Below are 20316 nucleotides of genomic sequence, written 5' to 3'. Positions count from 1 at the left end.
CTATTACTAGTCTTACTTCAATTCGTAGCCTACTTGCTATTGCGGCTGCTCGTCATTGGAGTCTTTGTCAAATGGATGTTAAGAACGCCTTTCTCGATGGCGACCTCACTGAAGAAGTTTATCTGCAGCCTTTTCCTGGTTCCTTAGTTCTGTCCACCAAGGTCTGTAAAATTCGTCGTGCTTTGTATGGTTTGAAACAAGCTCTCCGTGCCTGGTTTGCCAAGTTCAGTTCTACTATTAGTGACTTTGGATTCTTTTCTAGTGCCTACAATTCTGCTTTGTTTATACGCAAGACAGAGCGTGGTTTTATTCTTCTTCCTCTCTATGTTGATGATATGATCATCACCGGGGATGACACAGTGGGTATCTCCAGTCTCAAACAGTTCCTCAGTCGTCAGTTTGAGATGAAAGATTTAGGTTTGGCTAGTTACTTTCTCAGCTTGGAAATTTCTTATGATTTTTCTGGTTACTTTCTCACCAAGGCCAAGTATACCTCTGATTTCTTGGCTCGTATTGGTCTTACCGATTGCAAGACTGCTCCTACCCCAGTTGATCCTTAGACTTGTCTCACACCTCTTGACGGTCACTTGCTGTCTGATGCTACCTTATATCGTCAACTAGTTGGTAGTCTTGTTTATCTCACAGTTACTTGTCCAGACATTGCCTATGTTGTTCACATTGTCAATCAGTTCATGACTGCTCTTCGCTCTCCGCACTATGATGCTCTGGTTCACATTTTGCGTTATCTCAAAGGAACTATGTTTCATGGTCTTCACTACTCCGCACACTCATCTCTACAATTATATGTATTTTTTGATGCAGATTGGGTAGAGGGTCCTACTGATCATCGTTCTACTACAGGATTTTGTTTCTTCTTGGGTGACTCTCTTATTGCCTGGCGTAGCAAGAAGCAAACTCTTGTTGCTCGTTCTAGTACTGAGGCTGAGTATCATGCTCTTGTCACTACTTATGAACTTTTATGGCTTCGCTGGCTCCTTACTGACATGGGTGTTTCTTTTCCTGGTGCCACCTCTCTCTATTGTGACAATCAGAGTGTCATTCAGTTTGCTTACCATAATGTCATCTATGATCGCACTAAACATGTTGAGATTGATTGTCATTTCATTCGACAACATGTTATACATGGCATTGTTCATCTTCTTCCTATTTCTTCTGTTGATCAACCTACTAATATTTTCACCAAGGCTCATCCCTTTAGTTGTTTCAGTGATCTAGTTTCCAAACTCAAGTTGGTTGATGCTGACCCACCTTGAGTTTGAGGGGGGCTATTAATGTATATATTAGATTTACATTTATCTCTATCTCCTTGTATCTCTGTTTCTCTCTATCTCTATCTCCTTCTATACTTATCTAAGTTTCTATTGTATTTAAATAATTCAATATACACAGATATATAGTTTTCCTTTTCTTTCAACCATTCCAACAAATTTTTTGTGAAAGTCTCTATCCATTTATAAGAAAAAAATTCTTCTAAAAAAACTCAAGAAATCCATATGGGATTCAATCAAATTTATTAGAGGGAGACTTGAAATTTTGATATTCTTCCAAAATTTTTACTCTTCTTTCAATTAAATTATTTGAATTAAAATCATATGGAGGGAATGTTGAATATTTGATTTCCTCTTCCAAAATTAAAATTAATAATATTTTAAAATATATTATTATATTTTTTAGTAAAAAAATATTAAGAGAAATATTTAAGATAATTTAATATTTTTAATTTTTAATTTTATTACTTATATTTTTATTTAAATATAATTTTAACATATTTATTACGTCACAGCTCGATTTTGGTTCAATCCGACTCATCCACCTGATTCATTTTTTGATTCACGCATTGGTCCAGTTTTTAAAATATTGCGCTAGAAAGCTAAGGAAATTGACGCGGAATGTTTTATTTTTAATTTTTTAAATTTATTTTAATGTATTAACAATTATACGAGTATATTGTAAAATTTTATATTCCAAAATTTTCATCATATAATGCGATTGTGAGCACATTAAAATATTATTACCTAAAAACACTAGCCCTTCACTCTTTGTTGCTTGATATATATTTGGACAAATTACAAATACCCCCTCGAGATTTGGTGAAAATACAGATTTCCTCCTGAGGTTTGAGAAATTACATCCCGCCCCTGAGGTTTATATTTCCATAACAAATTGCCCCCTGAGGTTTTTATTTTCATACAGATTCCCTCCTAATTTTCCCTAATTTGTTATGAAAATTTGACCCTCAGGGAGTAATTTGTAATTTCTCAAATCTCAGGGGGAATCTGTATGTTTATCAAACCTCGAGGGGGTGTTTGTAATTTGCCCTATATATTTTGTTTGCTTTTATATTTGATTGGGATATGCTAGAGACAGATAAAACCAACACATGGTTCTCGTTGTTGCTTTAAAGATAAAGATAATTTGATTGGATTCTTGCACTATCGACGGAGAAACATAGCTCATTAATGCCAAAGATTCGAGTAAACTTTTAAAAACATATATATATATATATATATATATATAGAAACATAATTATCAGGAGATACTATTGATGAAACTTATTTATTTGTAAGTGAATTTTTTAACTACTTATCTCTAGTTGTTATAATGAATTTTTTTAAAAACTTTTTGGATTTATAGTTTGTGTTTATGGAATGATAATTTAGTGTTAGTAATGATATTGAGAAATTTATAAGTGATAAATAATGAAATATTTTATTTTATGTTTGTGAGTTCTAATTTATTTTTAATTATTTATAGTGAAATATTTTTATAATGATAAATTTATTTAACTTCGTGTTTTGGGAAGTCGCGTTTTAGGAAAAATTTTCGTAACCTTACGTTGTATTTGATCCATAGATTTAAATAAAAATTTAAAATATATATATATATATAATATAATTATATTTTACTTATATTTTACATATTTTTTCTATTTTTCCTTATAAAATCCATGAATTTTTTGCAGCCGATTATTTGGTTAGTGGTTTAATCAAGGCCGGTTATTTGAAACTTTATTCGGGCTAGCCCACTGGCCAGAGAAGTTTTTGCGGCCCTGCCTACTGCAGACCCTTAGGCACACCCATGTCCCACTCTTATTAGATTAGCATTACTGGTGGAAGTGTTTAAAGTTGGCTTTTTTTCGTTATTTTTTTTACTCCTTCCGTCTCAAAATATTAGTCCCTTATTCTATTTTTTATTATCTCAAAATATTAGTCCCTCTTCAAAAATCAAGTACAAAAATAATATAAATTTCTTATTTTGCCCTTCTTTTAAATTAATAAATAATATAAAAAGTACAATTATGACATTGATATTCCCAAAAAATGTACTATCAAAAGGATAATTTTGGAAAATCAATTTTTTTCAAATACAATAATTGTACTACCAAAAAAAGTTAGATTCCCCAAAAGGGACCATTATTTTGGGACAGAGAGAGTATTAATTTTGATTTCGTTTTTAGTAAGAAAAAAAATTTAAAACTCAAATTTTTTTTTTATTATAGATTTTTAGGTTCTGTTCAACTAAATGAATCCGAAAATGAAATGAAAAAAAAAATTGGAAAAAAGTAAGCTAGAGACAAAAAAAAAAAAAAAAAAAAGAAAAAAAGGGGGGGAAAAAAAAGTACAAATAGTTGATTTTTTTTTGTCTTTATTAATTTTTTTTTTTTAAAGATTATTCTATACTAGATAGATCAGAAAAAGAAAAAAAAGAAGACAGAATTGAAAAAAAAAACAACAATTAAACAAAAAAAATTGAAGAAAAAAAAAGGGCAAATTACATATACACCCCTCGAGGTTTGGCCAAATTACAGATGCCCCCTGAGGTTTGAGAAATTACGAATTCCCCCCTGAATACTATATTTGCATAAGAAATTAGGGGGTTATTTGTTATGAAATATAAACCTCAGGGGGCAAATTGTTATGAAAATACAAACCTCAGGGGGCGGGATGTAATTTCCGAAACCTCAGGGGGATATCTGTAATTTAGCCAAACCTCAAGGGGTGTATATGTAATTTGCCCAAAAAAAAAAGGCTCCGTTTGGTTTAGTTTTGGAATTATGATTTGAGTGTGAAGTTGTGATTTAAGTGTGAAATTGTGAGTTGAGTTTTTAAAAGAGAATATTTGTTTTGTTATGAGTTTTGAAAACTAATAACCAAACATATAACTCGAAATTCCACACTATTTTCAAAACTCCACACTCAAATCGTAACCAAACGCATAACAAGAAAAATTAAAATATTTAAAAATATATTTAAAAAATAAAATAAAATATTTATAAAAAATTATATATTTAAATAAAAAATAATTTTTGTAAAATTTTTAATATTTTAAAAATATTTAGAAAAAATACAACACACAAATGTATGAAATATAGTGCATATTAAATTAAATAAATATTTAAAATATAAAATATTTACCCTAAAAAAATAAAATTAAGAAAATTTTTAAATATTTAAAAAAATAAATCTAAAAAATTTCAAAATACAACTCAAAACTCTTTTCAAAATTCATAACTAAATAATTTTTTTTTTTTAAAACTCATAACTCAAAACATTACTCCACATTCAAATCATGATTTTAAAAATAATTTTAAAAAATAAAATAAAATAATATTTTTTCAATTTTTTTTAAATAGTATTTTGAAAAGAGTTTGATTTTGAGTTTTGACAAAAATTTTGAATTGAGTTTTGAGTTGTGTGTTTGATTATGAGTTTTAAAAATAATTTTTTATATATTTAAAATAAAAAATACAACACACAAATGTATGAAATATAGTGCACATTAAAATAAATAAATAAATAATTAAAATATAAAATATTTACGTTAAAAAAATTAAATTAATTTTTTTTTAAATATTTAAATATTTTTAAAAAATAAATCCCAAAAATTTCAAAATACAACTCAAAATTATTTTCAAACTCATAATCAAATAAATTTTTTCTTTTCAAAACTCAACTCAAAATTCATAACTCAAAATACGACTCCACACTCAAATCATGATTCTAAAAATAGTTTTAAAAAATAAATTAAAAAAATATTTTTTGAATTTTTTTTTTAAATAGGGTTTTGAAAAGAGTTTGATTTTGAATTTTAAAAAGAATTTTGAATTAAGTTTTGAGTTGTGTGTTTGGTTATGAGTTTTATATATTTAAAATAAAAAATATTTTTTTAAAAAAATTAATATTTAAAAAATATTTTTTAAATTGAGTTTTGAATTGTGTGTTTAGTTATGAATTTTGAAAATAATTTTTGAATTGAGTTTTGAATAGTGTGTTTGATTATGAGTTTTGAAAAGAGGTTTAATTAGAATCATAATTTCAAAAGGAACCAAACGCAGCCAAATAATGTTTTTTTAGCTGTATCCCCAAACATTTTTTTAGCTGTATCCCAAACTACCCGACCAACATGCAACATACGAAATAGGGATTTGACCTCTTCTCTTTTATCTTTGGCATGAATGGCTAGAGTTTTCAGGTTTTATGGGGGGTTTAGATAGTACGTGGTATCTTAAGGTGATTGGTGGACGTATATCATTTTTAATCGGTAGTCAGATTATTATGAAAGTTATAATATGGTTAAATCCCTCTAAATTTTAACTTTATTGGTTACTCAATTTCATTTGTTAAATTATAATTTTTACAGTACCGTTACATTCACACAATTTGTTCTATATGAATATATACAATTGAAACTTTGATTTGTAAGAGTCTCAATTATATGTATTCAAGCAGAGCAAATTATGTAGATAAATCATTAATCTTTTATGAAATGTTATGTCAAATTTTGAATAAAGATTGGTGGAATCAAAATTTTCTCTCCATCCCTCTCATTATAGGCTTACAAAAAATGGCTCTGGCAAAATTTATACCCGTTATCTCTCTGGATCCAAGGTAGTTGTCTTCCAAAATTTTATCATATGGTGAAGTTTTGCAGTGTAAGGGTTGCAAATGAGCTAGGCGCAGGAAACGGGAAGGCGGCGAAATTCGCATCAATAGTATCGGTGGTGCAGTCAACGATCATCGGTCTCATCTTCTGCGCGCTGATAATGATCTTTCATCACCAGATTGCATTGATCTTTACATCGAGCTCTGTCGTCCTAGATGCGGTCGATGACCTCTCCGTGCTCCTCGCAGTCACCATTCTTCTCAACAGCATTCAACCAGTTCTATCCGGTGAATTTCGATTATATATATTTGAACAATTTTCAATTTTGAAATAAATTTTCTAGTATATGTATTTTTATTACTTTGGGATATGTATAGTTGAGAAATTTATGTGTTTATTCGTAATCGTGCAGGGGTGGCCGTTGGATCAGGATGGCAGTCCAAGGTTGCATACATAAATTTAGGATGCTACTACATTGTTGGGGTTCCTCTTGGTATAGTTTTTGGATGGGTATTTGATTGGGGTGTTGAGGTATGTTTGTTTTTTTTTTTTTTTTTTTGGAAACATTTATTTATTTTTATAGTGGTTAAATTAGTGTCATGGGTCAAAGGCCAATGATTGGCTGGTGGATCAGAACAGTCCCTTGCATGGCGCGAAAATTCGAGTTTCACTGTTGTGTGATGCAACTTCCTCTTCTCTTATTCCTCACAAGGAATGATTTATAATTCTAAATTTAAAACTCTAATAATGACGTTAATAATATGACATGAAGCTAAAAATAAAATAAAATAAAAAAGATACATATATCAAATCATTCATCAGTGAGGCTTACTGTGACATAAATAAAGCTCTTATTAGGACTATACTTTTAGTGCTATTAAACATTTTTGTATTCCTCACTTATAGATTGAAAAGAAAAATGACCGTCTTATGGCCAATAAATTAAACGCGACATTAGAATTGGGCTATGTAGATACTCTGTTCGGAAAATTCTACCCCTTCTACTTAATGCATTTCTAATTATACAATTTGATAGGAATCTTGAAACATTGATACCTTTCACTGAAACTAAATAGTCTTTGTAAAAATCAAAGGGCCAAATAAGATAAAAAGGACTACAGTTAAAAGTAGAAAGAAAATAAACATATGAAATAGTGTTTTACTATATGTTCATCAGCTTATGATAATCAGTCTGGGTTTGGACAAAATCAGGGCATTTGGGGAGGGATGATCTTTGGTGGAACGGCTGTCCAAACAGTAATATTGGCCATCATAACAATGCGATGCGATTGGGAAAATGAGGTATTTATATTAGTTATTTACCAAATTTAATTTCATTTTTGACTTTTTTTTTATTATCCAAAATATATATGAACTGATATTCAAATGTTTTTTCTCGTCCAAATGTGTGTATTGCAGGCCAAGAAGGCTACTGCTCATGTTCAAAAGTGGACGAGTCCCAATCCAGATAATACTGATGAATCATAGTTTAAGTACGTCAATTCATTCTTAAGCTCATTGCATTTTTGGATTTGGACAAATCAGGGTGGTTTGGTCCACTTTCATGTTTCAGATTGATCCAGAACAGCAATTAAGGCCTCTGTTTCTTTGGTCAGTCACCCCCTAGGTTGACAAGTTACCATCCTATGAGTACATGGATGATTATAGGAAAAATGCTTCTTTGTACACCGAACAACTCGGTGTTTTGCCATATTCATCACCATTCTCCACCAACGTTGATTTCACTTTGTGGTGAAGAGAGAGAGCATTTCTGGTTATGCTACATATATATGCGAGGTTATTGGAATTGTTCTTTAATATTGGATTTTGACATTTAAGAAATGCTTTGTTCTTAAAAGTTTGACGAAATTGGGGCACTGCGCATTCAATTTTTAGTCTTTCATTCAAACATTGTCAATTTTTAAATTACAGATTAAGTTAAAACTCTTTACCACATCTATATTGGTATGGGTTCACAATTCATTAGGGGACTATTTATTACATCTTTTGGAGGTGATTATAGTTTATTTTGATTTGGAAGTCTGTTTCAAATTATTTGGTAGAGCTTGTGGTTATAACTTATTAGGCAGAAATAGTTTAAATAAGTTGAAAAAAATTGATTATTTGAAAGTTTGGGTAGGGTTTCTTTTAGTTTCTGCTTTTTGATTCTAAAGCTCTACCAAACAGGGCCTATGTATAGTTAGTAATTTAGTGTGAATTTTTAGCATTTTTATTTTTAAATACTCACCTAAGTGGTTATGTTTTGTGTCCGGAACCATGTATTGTATGAGTGAACAACTATACTTAGCCCAATCCCCTTTGGGCTGAATCTTTCCGTAATATAAGCTCAAGGCCAGAAGGGGTTAGGGGTGGTTGGGCTATGTATTCTTGCTGTTGCCAATATCAGTGGCCACCATGGAATCACCCTCAGCATGTGCATCATTGCCGTTGTTGTTGCCATGTCTACTTCAAAAAAGCTAATCACATGGGTAACATAAAAAAACACAAGGTAAGAAATCACAAAAATATATCTTAGAATGAATCGCAAAAGAGATATAAATAAACGGGCCACACTAGTGGAGGGTATCCAAAGTGGGGGCCTTGTGGCACACATGCCCTCAACAAATGAACTCCATATATTTTTATTGGGTCTCTTTTTTGTGATCCTGTGGCTTAACTGAAATAGAATTTCCTAATTTGGAGATGGTGGTTAGTTGAACCAGGAGAGTTTGCCCAAGTTGGCAAAGGCTTCATAGGCTTTAAGTTTCTTTTCGGCAGCAAAAGATTCTTTATTTCTAATTATTTATTTATTTATTTATTTATCTTATCTTATTGTCGTAATGTATTTTAATCATTAAATTGTGTCGCGTAAAACTTTTATATGATTCAAAATTTTATTAATGTGTACTCTCAAAGCCATATTTGTACACTTTACATAAAAGGTCTGTGCAATAAAAACTATACAAATATACATATTTTTTAATTTGCTTAACTTGAACTTTTAGAACACACATTAATCATACCCATAATTTTATAATTAAAAATAATGAGACATTAGAATTTGAATGATTTAAATTAGGAAGGGGTTAGCCTGAAGTCAAAAGTGCCATAGACAACCTACCTTTTCAAGAAACAGTAGTATTACCCATACTAATTAATGTACACGTTAGTACATCAATTAGTTTTATATTATCATTACTGACTCCACGTATTATACAAATTACAAATACTCAAAACTTTTAAAATTATACTACATCATCTGTTAATTTACTAATTAATATATTAATTAGTACATATAATATTATTCTTTAAAAAATTATTAATAGATGGTGTCCCAATATAAATATTATTGATTAAAATAATAAGTTACTAGGGCTGAGCAAGGAATCCGTGAAATCCGTAATCCGATCCAGTCAAGTCCAATCCGATAGGTTTGGATTAGTTTTTTGAATCCGCGGTTCGGTTCCGGATTAAAGAATTAAAAATCCGTAGTTCACGGATTGGTTCCGGATTGAACCCCACGGTTCCAGATTGGAACCGATCCGGACCGTATACAAATAGTCTATATTTTTATTATACATCCTCCCCATAGTATCTTCTCTTATTCTATATAAAATCTAGGGCAAATTACATATACACCCCTCGAGCTTTGGCTAAATTACAGATACCCCCCTGAGGTTTCGGAAATTACATCCCGCCCCCTGAGGTTTGTATTTTCATAACAATTTGCCCCCTGAGGTTTATATTTCATAACAAATTACCCCCTAATTTCTTATGCAAATATAGCATTCAGGGGGGAATTCGTAATTTCTCAAACCTCAGGGGGCATCTGTAATTTAGCCAAACCTCGAGGGGTGTATATGTAATTTGCCCTAAAATCTAAACTCAAACCTAAAACCGTATAATATCTTATTTTATTACTTTTATTTGTATTTTCTTATGGTTGTTTAATTTAAGAACAGTATGTCACTATTATAGAAAAACATGTTGCTATTATGGAATTGATATAGCGCTATGTTTATATTTTTATGAAATTAAAGTGTTATATATATATATATATTTGTTATTTAATTACGTGAATTCGTGGTCCTAAATCGATCCAATCCGTATTTAAATGGATTGATTCGGATTGGTTTCATGATTTAAATGGATTGGATTTGTTCCAATTTTTCAGGAACCGTAGATAACGGATTGGTCTTGGTTTTACTCCAATCCGGTCCAATCCGGACCATGCTCACCCCTGTAAGTTACATTACTTGTTTGTCTTATATGGAAAGACAATTAAATATTTGTCCAAATATAATATAAATGGTGGGCAATGAATAATTTCTCTACCCTTTCACAAAAATAAATGATAAGATCGTAATTTGGTGGGCCCATAGTGTCGGTTATGGGCTTTAACTATATATTTTAACACCAAGGATCCTCTAGAGTGAAATTTTTCTAAAGTTTCCTAGAGTGCTACATTGTGTGGTTGAGATTTACTGACAAGTCACATCAGAAAAATTGATGTGGCTTACCAGTAAATCTCAACCACACAGTGTAGCACTCTAGGAAACTTTAGAAAAAAATCACTCTAGAGGATCCTCGCTCATATTTTAATCCTTCATTCATGTATCAATTCGGCCTCCCACTACAATCTTGGATAGCCAATTACTTTCCACCAACAAAATTAAGTTCATCTGAATAAATATTAAAGCTTTGTTCCAGAACTTGAGTATTTTAGCTGATTTTTTAATTTTTTAATTATTTTATGATGGAAAAAAAAAATTGTATTTGAGATTATTTGTGAATATTATTTATAATTTTTTGTTGATAGTTGAATAGATGATTATGAGAAAAAAAATTTTTAATTGATACATAAGATATAATATTTTATCTTGTTAAATATTCTAATTTTTTATTTTTGTTTTTATCTTTATTGATTACTTTAATAATAAAAAAAAAGTTATTTCCGGAAATGGTAAACAACATCATATGAAGCTAACACAAAGTGAGTGGACATTAATTATAAAACAAAATTAATCATACCCTTTTCTATTGGTAGTGAAAAACATTGGATTGTTTTGAAAAATTGGTAAAAAGTTAATTTTTTAATTTTTTTGATCTATTTTATCTTTTGATGAGTAAAAAAATGTGAGAGATAATGTGACCTAAAATGAGTAAAAAGGTAAAAATTGACTTTTTATTTTCTTTCCAAGAGACCCTATAGTAAAAATTTAATGATTGTAATTGTAACAAACAAAAAATCACAAATCGCATTACTTTAATGGTTGAGACAATATTACGATATTAATCATACCAATAAAAAACTAGTTGTGACTCCATGCCGTCTAACCCAAATTTTATGATTTTTTTATTTTTTGATACGAAAACTTCTTGCTATCTCACAAACAATTGTCTTCTGAAAAATGTCCACACCAGGACACAAAAAACAAATTCACGATAATACCAAAACATTTGATATAACAAGAAGATAGACCAAACACAACACCATCACCACCACCAAAAACAAGGTATTGTCTAAAGTTTTATTCTAAAATTATTTGGAAAATGTTAATAAAAACTCTACTAACTTAGAATTTAGATTAAGAAAATTTATCTACTATATTGTGTAGCTTATGTATAGCATAAATCTACGTCACGTATTGATATTTTAGATAAAATTCAATATAAAAATTATGAATTTAGGTCATGTTTAATTCAAAAAATTAATAGTGAAGTATTAATAATCTTATTAAAAAAATATAGTATTCACTATCTAATTGGATTAATATCCATTGGATTAATAATTTCATACCTATCTCATTACTAATAATCCTACAAATTTATTGAATTAATTATTTATTAGATTAATAATCCTAAACTAAAATATTAAAACAAATATAGAATAATTAAACCTACATATTAATAATCTCAATCACATACTCTAATCCACCCAATCAACTATGTCTTCGTAGTATTCTGAAATGTGAAACCAGCACACAAAAACTATCTACCAGTCAGCCAAAACTTGACCATCGAGTCTGAGTCTATCAAACGACCGTTCTCCACCGTTAACACTCGCCTTGTTACTCTCCATTCCTCCAAACAACCGATGTAACGGCGACGTTACGGACTTGAACAAAGTCTTTGGTACCGTGTTCGACTCTTCGCCGCCACCACCACCACTTCCAACCGCCTTGGGCGATCCGGCCGAATCGGCCCGAGAAAAAAACGGCGGCGTAACAGTAAGGCCCCATCGGTCCGGTCTCCCATCTCGGTCGAACCGCTCGAAAAAAAAGTTCCTTCCCCGACCGTTTCCTCCACTGCTAGTCCTATAACCTTTCCTCCCACTACTCGCCCTCGGGAACGCCAAGCAACTCTTGGTCCGGCTTAAGCTTGAGCTCACCAACCGGTTTTTCACCTCCTCCGGTAACCTCAGTGTGAACCGCTCAAAGTCCTCGCCCGGTCGAACCAGCCAGTCCCCGGTCGAGTACGACCTCAGAAGCTTTCCCTCCACTCGCTCCTTCCTCGGAGTCGACCGAGTCGAACAATTCCGACTTGGCATCTCAATAGGATTAATAACCTCCGGAGAGTGTACGGATACGATGAAATTATCATCAATTCCATCCAAATTATCATCATGAATGTGAGGTGACTCGCTTCCCGTGTCGTGACTCAGTACAAAACCCCGAGTTTCGTCGGGTTTTGGGACGAGGTTGGCCCGGCAAACCGGGCAGGTGATGTGGGAAGACAACCAGGCGTCGATGCATTCGGGGTGGAAGACGTGGCTGCAACTGGGGAGTAACCGGAGAGTCTCGTCGTGTTCGAACTCGTTTAAGCAGACTGCGCATTCTAGGCCACACTTGCCTATCTTGAGCCCACTGACCTCGGAGTAGAAGAAGATAGGGAAGGAGTCGATTAGAGCAGGGTCGAGGCCGCGGGAAGAAGCGCGCCTGCGGGAGCGGCGGCTGGCTCCGACACCGTCGGACTCGAGGGTGAAGTTGTGGGCCATGCGGCGCTGGACGCAGTGGCGGATGTAGACGGAGACGCAGGCCATGATTAGAAAGGTGGTCATGAGGCAGATGATTACGATCGTCATCGCCGGGCTTACTCTAATCTTAGTGTCCTCTCGTGGTGATGAATTGTATGTCTGTGCGGCGACCCAGGGAGGAGAAAGGAGGAGGAGGAAGAGGAAGCAAGTGGTGCTACCATGGTGGGACTGGAAGTATTGAAGGATCCAACGGTAGTGATAGTGCGTCATCTGGTAGGTACTGTACTGATGAGAATAGAGTGGTGTGGGTATGGCGGAGGCCAACCATACGTTCTTGCTCACGTGTGAAGAGTTGCACTGCTTGTAGAGATATAAAGAGGTTTGGGACGCGGTGGTGTCACGCTCGTCGTATGGCGCGTCGTTTATGCAGTCGTACGATTTAAGACAAATGATATTTTTCACACGCAAAACGTTACACATTCCAAAAAATTTATCAAAAAAAAATATATATATATATATATATATTATGCAAGAGTAGAGTTTTCGGGTGTGTTTGGTTGGATAAGGGTCACAGCTAGGGGTGTGCGCGGTGCGGGTCGGTGCGGTTTGAGAGAAAAATAGAAACCGTATGGCGGGTGGCGGATTGATAAAAGTGTCACTAGAATTTGCCATTTTCCTTATCGAAAACCGGCGGTTCGGTTGGCAAATAATGACGGATTTGCCTTGGCGGTTCGGGCGGATTGGCGGTTTATAAAAAATATAATTCAAATTACAAAACTTAAATCAAAGAGTAAAAAAAAGACGAGAGATATCGTAATGTTAAGCATCTTGTGAAGCTTTCTTCTGATGCAGCAAGTATAGCAACAACATGATAATATCAACGACTATACCATCAGTTCATTACAAGCATCTGTGGAAGCTACAATGATCAAATACAATACATAAAATTCCCCTCGAGCAATAATGTAATACTATATTTTAAGGTATAGAACAATAAGCAAACTTAAGTAAAAAGAATTTTTAGAATCCTATAAAACATGATTTAATAGCGGTGCGGGTCGGTGCGGTTTGGAAGAAAAATAGAAACCGGCGGATTGATAAAAGTGTCATTAGAATTTGCCATTTTTCTTACCAAAAACCGGCGGTTCGATTGACAAATAATAATGAATTTGCCTTGGCGGTGCGGTTCGGTGCGGTTTTGGCGGTTTCGGCAGTTTCGGCGGTATTATGCACACCCCTAGTCACAGCAGTGATTGTAGTGTCTTCATTTGAGATGTATTATGATTTTATTTTTATAATTTAAATTGTTATTTTGTAGAGTTTATTAAGTATTTTATGCCTACCAAAAATCATATTAATTGGATATTAACAACTATATGATCGATAACTAAAAAAAATAATAATAAGTTTTTCTTTTGAGAAATAGCATAAACAATATGTAATTCGATCATATAGTTATTAATATCCGATTAATGTGATTGTTGGAAGGTATGAAGTACTCAACAAACCTTACAAAATGAACGGTTTAGATTATAAAAATAAGGTCATAATACACCTCAAATGGAGGCACTATAGTCACTGTTGTGCTTTGAGCACAGCAGGGACCCTATTTTTATAAAAAAAAATTTAGAGAGAGATTTTAAATTTTTTTTTACTTTGTTTGGTTGTATATTTTGAAAATAGTTTTAGAGTATGGGAGTTTGAGATGATTTGATATTTTGTTGTAGTTGGGTAGATATGTATGAGAGAAAAAGTGATTGAAAATGAGAGAGGAGAGAAAAAAAGTAATTGATTGATGTGTAGGAGAGAGAAAGTGATTTTAAAAATTATTTTTCAAAATCACTAAACCAAACAAAATTTTGAAAAAATTTATCCAAAATTACTCTCTCAAAATCAAACCAAACAAGGCGGTTCATATTTTTTTGATTTTCATTTTGAGGTGAATCTTGCAATTGTATAGCATTATGAAACTATTTATTTATTTATTTATTTTCAATTTTTTTTTTTAACATAATGATTGTGGGCATGTTACCTGGTACATCCTCGCCTGTTTAATTGTTTGGATTGAATATAAGAGTTTAAAAAAAATATGTAATAATTAAGGATAAAGATGAAATATAATGTGTTATAAAATACAAGATGGATGATATATACTGTAGGGTCACTTATCTTACATTTGATTAAGATAGGATATAAGATGAGACAAGAAGATAGTGATTATTTTTAACCTTTAAATAAAAGATAAGTTACATCCGACGGTAGGAATATACAATACCATGGAGATGGTATTACATATCCCTTTTTACATCATATATTATTCAGACTCTTCGTGTCTAAAACAACCAAACATAAAATATAAAGAAATAAAAAAAATATGTGAAACTCACCTCCTATTGTATTCAATTTCACACCTATTTTCAGCATTTATATCCAATAAACAAACAGGATCTTGAAGTGGAGGGAGGGGTTCGGTACCAGATGGGGCCAAAATGAAGATAAAAAAATTACGATTGCAGCCATTCAAGAAAACAAAAAAAAAAAAAAAAGGAAGAAGAAAATATGTATGCAAAAAGTTAGAATTTGTGAATCACGTAAATCTAACGGATGGCTTTATGTGCAACAATTTTTTTATTTTTAAAAAAATTTGTTGGATACAATAGTACTATAATTCGGTTGGATACAACACCAACGTGAGAGAATACATTTGTTTACATATGTGCGAATGAATAAATTGTGATGGATAAAAAAATATATATTGAATCTCATATACCAAAAAAATAAATATATATTAATCCCACTTAAAATTATAGGTTCAATTATTTTAAACCAATTGAAAATTTCTGTTAGGGACTCCAATAGGACAACTTTGATTTTAAATTGTCACATATATATATATATATATATATATATATATTGTAAAAAAAGAAATTTAGTCCAAATCCCTCCATTGGACCCTTATTTAGTAAAAAAGACAGTCCAATTTATTTTGTTTTATAAACCCCCTAAGGAGAAAGCGCATAATTGAGTAAAGATAAAGTAAAATATTTTTTTTTCTTGCACAATATTGCCAGAGTAACATGTTACTATGAATCAGAGTAATATGTTACTTTGAACCATTTTACTATCAAATAGAGTAACATTTTATTGTTTATATCAATTTCGACAGTAATAATAATAATAATATATATTTTTAAGAATTTCATAGTCAACACAGATTTTATTTGATAGATCTTGATAAAAGAATTCTAAAAATATTAATTTTATTAAAAATCAATATTTAGATCAAAAGTTAAATTATTTTAAAGTTTAATAGTTTGGTAATAATTGTATGTGTTAGAGTTTTTAAGAAATTTTTTTTTTGAACTTATCCTTAATGCAATAAAATTTTATTACGAGAGAGATTTGACCAAACCTCTCTTATAAAAAAGGGGTGTCCCGTGAGAAATGATTCAATAAGTATGAATTATTTTTCTACGAATTGTAATTTTTCTACTTTATATATTGTTTCTATTGGTAAGACATATTGCTGCTGTGAAATTCCCGACTCATAGAATAACTTCTTGGTGCCACACATGATGGTTGTGTAGATTGGTCCATTCATTGATTTAAGATATAGAATTTTATTTATTTATTTTTAAATTGTGGTTTGGAGGCCAAATCTGAAGGTCACAAAATACCATATGCTACATTGATATTCTAAAATCATCCCAGTCTTACAGATTCCACGATTGAATCAAGACGCAGAAAGGAAAATAAAATTAAAAATTGGTTGGCAGAAGAATTTAATCGATTTCTTCAAGGACTCTTTGTGTTTGTTTCGATTGCAATAAACTTGTACTACCAATCCAAGCTTCTCTTCTCGTTGCAGTATTTATGAAAAAATCAATAATAATAAAAACAAAATCTACATGTTTATGTTTTGTCCATAGATATAGATAGAATAGAAACATCCTTCATTGACTTTGATTGAAAATCTCCTGTTTTACAAATTTAGAAAGGCTTGCCATGTGTCATGTTTTTTCTGATCTAATTTTCTAATAATTGCCAAGATGGATTGTTGTTTTTTGAAATTTTTGAAAATCGGAAAACAGTTTTTGAAAGCAGTAAATGGTTTTTGAAAATCCAACCAAACAAATTAACTCATAATCCAACAAAACAAATTAACTCATATTTAGGAGTCCAAATAGGTATTGGTCCAAAATAAAAGAGCTCACAATTTTGGATGGAGTTAATAGGCATTTTGGATATGATTTTGAAACAATCACAATGTATATATTGTTCACACAAAAGTGTGTGAACAAAGTTATTTTTCATATTCAGTATGATTTGGAAGTACTGCATGTTCATAAAAAAATACTCGGGTGTTTGAGATTGACTTTTTTCTTTATTTCTTTATTTTTTGTTTTCAGTGATTTTTTTTTTATTTTAAAATATTTTTGCATTTTTAGGCTCTTCTCGAGTAGATGGATTGAAAAAGTAAAAAAAAAAAGAAAAATTAAAGAATTAAAAAAATTAATAAAAGCAAATACACCAAAAAAAAATGTTGTCTTTTTTGGTTTATTATATTTTATTTTATCATTATTGAATTTTTTGAAAAAAAAATTACTTTTTGATTTTTATAGATTAGGTAGACTTAAAAAGTGGGGGGAAAAAAATACTAGGGACAAAAATTCCAAAAAAAAAAAAAAAAGTGATTTATTTTAAAGACCCTCAAAACTTTGAATTTGATGAACTTTCAGTTAGCCAAAAGAGGTTCAAGTCAAGAATCTTAAGATACGGTGCATCTAGTTATGGTGTGAACAAACTAAAGTAATGGATAATGATTATTGACCATGCTATTTTAGCAATGCTTTTTTTTGTAATGTCCCACTTGGGCGAGTTTGATTACGATAACCCACCAGCAAATCCAATCCATATATATATATATACACACACACACACACACACAAAATGTAGAAGGCACAGTAGTACCTTTGTTAAATAAAACCTTGCTACAGAAGTAATTTTAATTTCCATATGCAACGACTGTCCCTAGCATGGGTTTGAAGCTACTTAAACACAGTAATGATTTCTAATTATTTCATGTGAGGTTGTTGCATGCCTGAGTTATCAATTTCAACACTGGGCTTAAAATGGACCACTTTAGTAAGTGTTTAATACAAAATAAGAGAAGTGTAACTCTTACTAAATCCAGATGTGATGATAGCGAATTAGTAAGAGTAATATTAATAAAATGAGTGTAGTTAACTTAATTATTTTGTTCAATTAAATGAGAGATAAAGGCAACTCATTTTATTTTTTAATATTTTTCTCTCCAACAATGTCATTGATCGGAAGTATGGCATGTGTGGGTGATTTTTCTGACCACACTGCCCGCTTAGTAACCAGCTGGAGAGCACCGGCAGAATAGATGGCACCTGGCTGACCTACAACAGAAAGAGAAGATTCCGACGATGGTTCGTCCACTCGGGGGCACTCCAACCATCAAGCCGGTATATCTCTCAAAGATAAATCAAGTGCTAAACTCACAAGCATGAATATCAAAAAGCATACCTTAGACCCATGGGGGTGCCTCTCTTTTATAGTCAACATAAACCTAGTCCCAATAGAAGCCTAACTTCTATGGACTCAGGATTACTGCTAATCTTGGACTCCCAGTAAGATTAGGATAAATTCGCTAAGAGTCTTATCTTAATACAAACTGAAGTTTTCTCTCATTCTAAGACTCTTGCCTCTCATCCGCTTATCCCGGATTCCGATATCTTCGGAGGTAACCTCGGCCTATCCGAGATGACCTCGGCATAACAATCAGGACACGTGGCACCTCGGCTGACACGTCGATGTCACCTTGGCCACGTGTTGGTACTCAAAAAATATATCCCCACAACTGCTTCCTACGTTCTATTACCTCGGCATTCTGAGGTGACGGAACCTACACTGTTCATTCATCTGTGCCCCTCTGTCCGAGATCAAACTCGCTGACCTCAAAGTTCCCTGGACTTTACTGTCCACTTCTGTCAAGTATCAAGCTTCATGCTTTCCAAGCTGCTCGAGATCACACCTCCTAGCCGAGGTTCTTGTTCCATTAATTCGTAAACTCCAAGAGCTTTGCAACTACTCCACTCACATTCTTCTGGTGGGTTCCCGACTTCCAGTCATCTATTTGATTCCGGTGATCTTCATATCGACGTTCATTTCTTTTGGTAGGTTCATAAACTCTTTTATTAAGCTCAATCTTTCATAACTTTTCTGAACACGTTTACTTGCCCTCTGTTGTCTTCTATTTTCGTCTGTTTTTAAGTTTTGAATTATTTGAATGTCTGGCACTGTTCTTGCCATATCCGCTTTCTGTTACTAGCATCGTGTCTGGGTCATTACTTTCTTGTTCTTCACATACTTACTCAGTGCCTGTACACTTGGCATTATTCTTGAACTTTGTCGTCTCCTTGACTCCGATATTCTTCTTTTTTCATTCAATCCTCTGGCTTTTTCTCTTTCTAGCTCTTTTGCTTAAATCCGTCATTGTTCCAAGCTTTCAAGCTCTGCAACTGTTTTCGTTCCTCTCCTCCAGTGAAGCTTACGTCATTCTGTCATTTTCGCATCCGTCGTCAGATTTCGACAATTCTCATTCCGGCTTCCCTCTTTCTGGTAAGCCACTGTTCCTCCTGGTTTTATTTCTTGTTGCTTTCCAAGAAGCTCTTCTTCATTGTTAATCAACATTGTTGTTTTACCCGTTGTTTCCAAATCATCTTCTTGAATACACACTGTTCACACATCTGTTTATTTCTGCCACTGTTCTTGGCTTGACACACCTGTGCAATCTTTCTGTCTTGATTTCTTGATAGTTTTATCACCATTCTTGATTACGAATTACATTCTTGTTTCTGATTTCTGTGTCTTTTTCCAGATTCTTGCTTTCAATCCTTGCCTTCAAACTCCAAGGTGCCAATCACCGAGAAGAGCTTTGATCAAACTTTTCGGGAGATCGATGCTGAGCTCGAGGCCGAGAAGGCTGTTGAGAAGTCTTCCCAACTGTCTTCTATATCCTACCATTGATGCCGAGTCGTTTTATTTCCTTCTTTCACTCCTTGTACCTTGTACCTTGTACTCTGTCCTTCTTTGTATGCTTTTAATCAGGCCGACGTGCCATTTTTGTAGTCTGAATAATTTATTTTTCAATATTCAGGCCGAAGTACCTTCTTTCTTCTTTAAATGCATTTCTCTAATTTCTTCGTTCAATGAATGTCTTTTTTTTTCTGCTCTTGTATGATTCTACACTTAGAATAATTTGCATGTCTTCAAAGTACACCTTGACTGTGCAATCTCTTCAGGAAAAATACCTCTGTCACAACTTCTAATCTTGCTCATCTCGGCCTTGTCCTAACACTTAAAAATATTGTAACAAATATTTTCACAAGTGTTGCTTAGGACTTGTC

General features: G+C 32.5%; 2 protein-coding genes across 3 annotated transcripts in view; one reads left to right on the top strand and one right to left on the bottom strand.

Moving 5' to 3' along the window:
• The window catches only part of LOC114256658 (protein DETOXIFICATION 27), a 34980-nt gene extending 27122 nt beyond the window's left edge, over nt 1–7858 (top strand). For both annotated transcript variants that reach the window (XM_082921688.1, XM_082921689.1), the window contains 4 exons: nt 5953–6191; nt 6317–6435; nt 7117–7206; nt 7324–7858. In XM_082921688.1, coding sequence (XP_082777814.1) covers nt 5953–6191; nt 6317–6435; nt 7117–7206; nt 7324–7392 — 517 coding nt within the window. In that variant the 3' untranslated portion in view covers nt 7393–7858. The remainder of the gene's footprint in view (nt 1–5952; nt 6192–6316; nt 6436–7116; nt 7207–7323) is intronic.
• A 3984-nt stretch (nt 7859–11842) lies between these two features.
• LOC114256659 (E3 ubiquitin-protein ligase ATL15) lies at nt 11843–13379 on the bottom strand. The gene has a single exon (XM_028196314.2). The coding sequence runs from the start codon at nt 13358–13360 to the stop codon at nt 11900–11902; it is 1461 nt and encodes a 486-aa protein (XP_028052115.2). The 5' UTR covers nt 13361–13379; the 3' UTR covers nt 11843–11899.
• Between the last annotated feature and the right edge of the window lie 6937 nt (nt 13380–20316).

This window comes from Camellia sinensis, chromosome 3 (genome assembly GCF_055761805.1).
Source record: "Camellia sinensis isolate YWXY chromosome 3, ASM5576180v1, whole genome shotgun sequence".
Taxonomy (NCBI): Eukaryota; Viridiplantae; Streptophyta; class Magnoliopsida; order Ericales; family Theaceae; genus Camellia; species Camellia sinensis.
Note: the sequence above shows the minus strand (reverse complement) of the source record. Positions and strands in the feature narration are given on the sequence as shown.

Coding starts and splice junctions, on each gene's coding strand:
- LOC114256659 (XM_028196314.2), bottom strand. CDS start 13,360: ATGTGTAACGTTTTGCGTGTGAAAAATATCATTTGTCTTAAATCGTAC.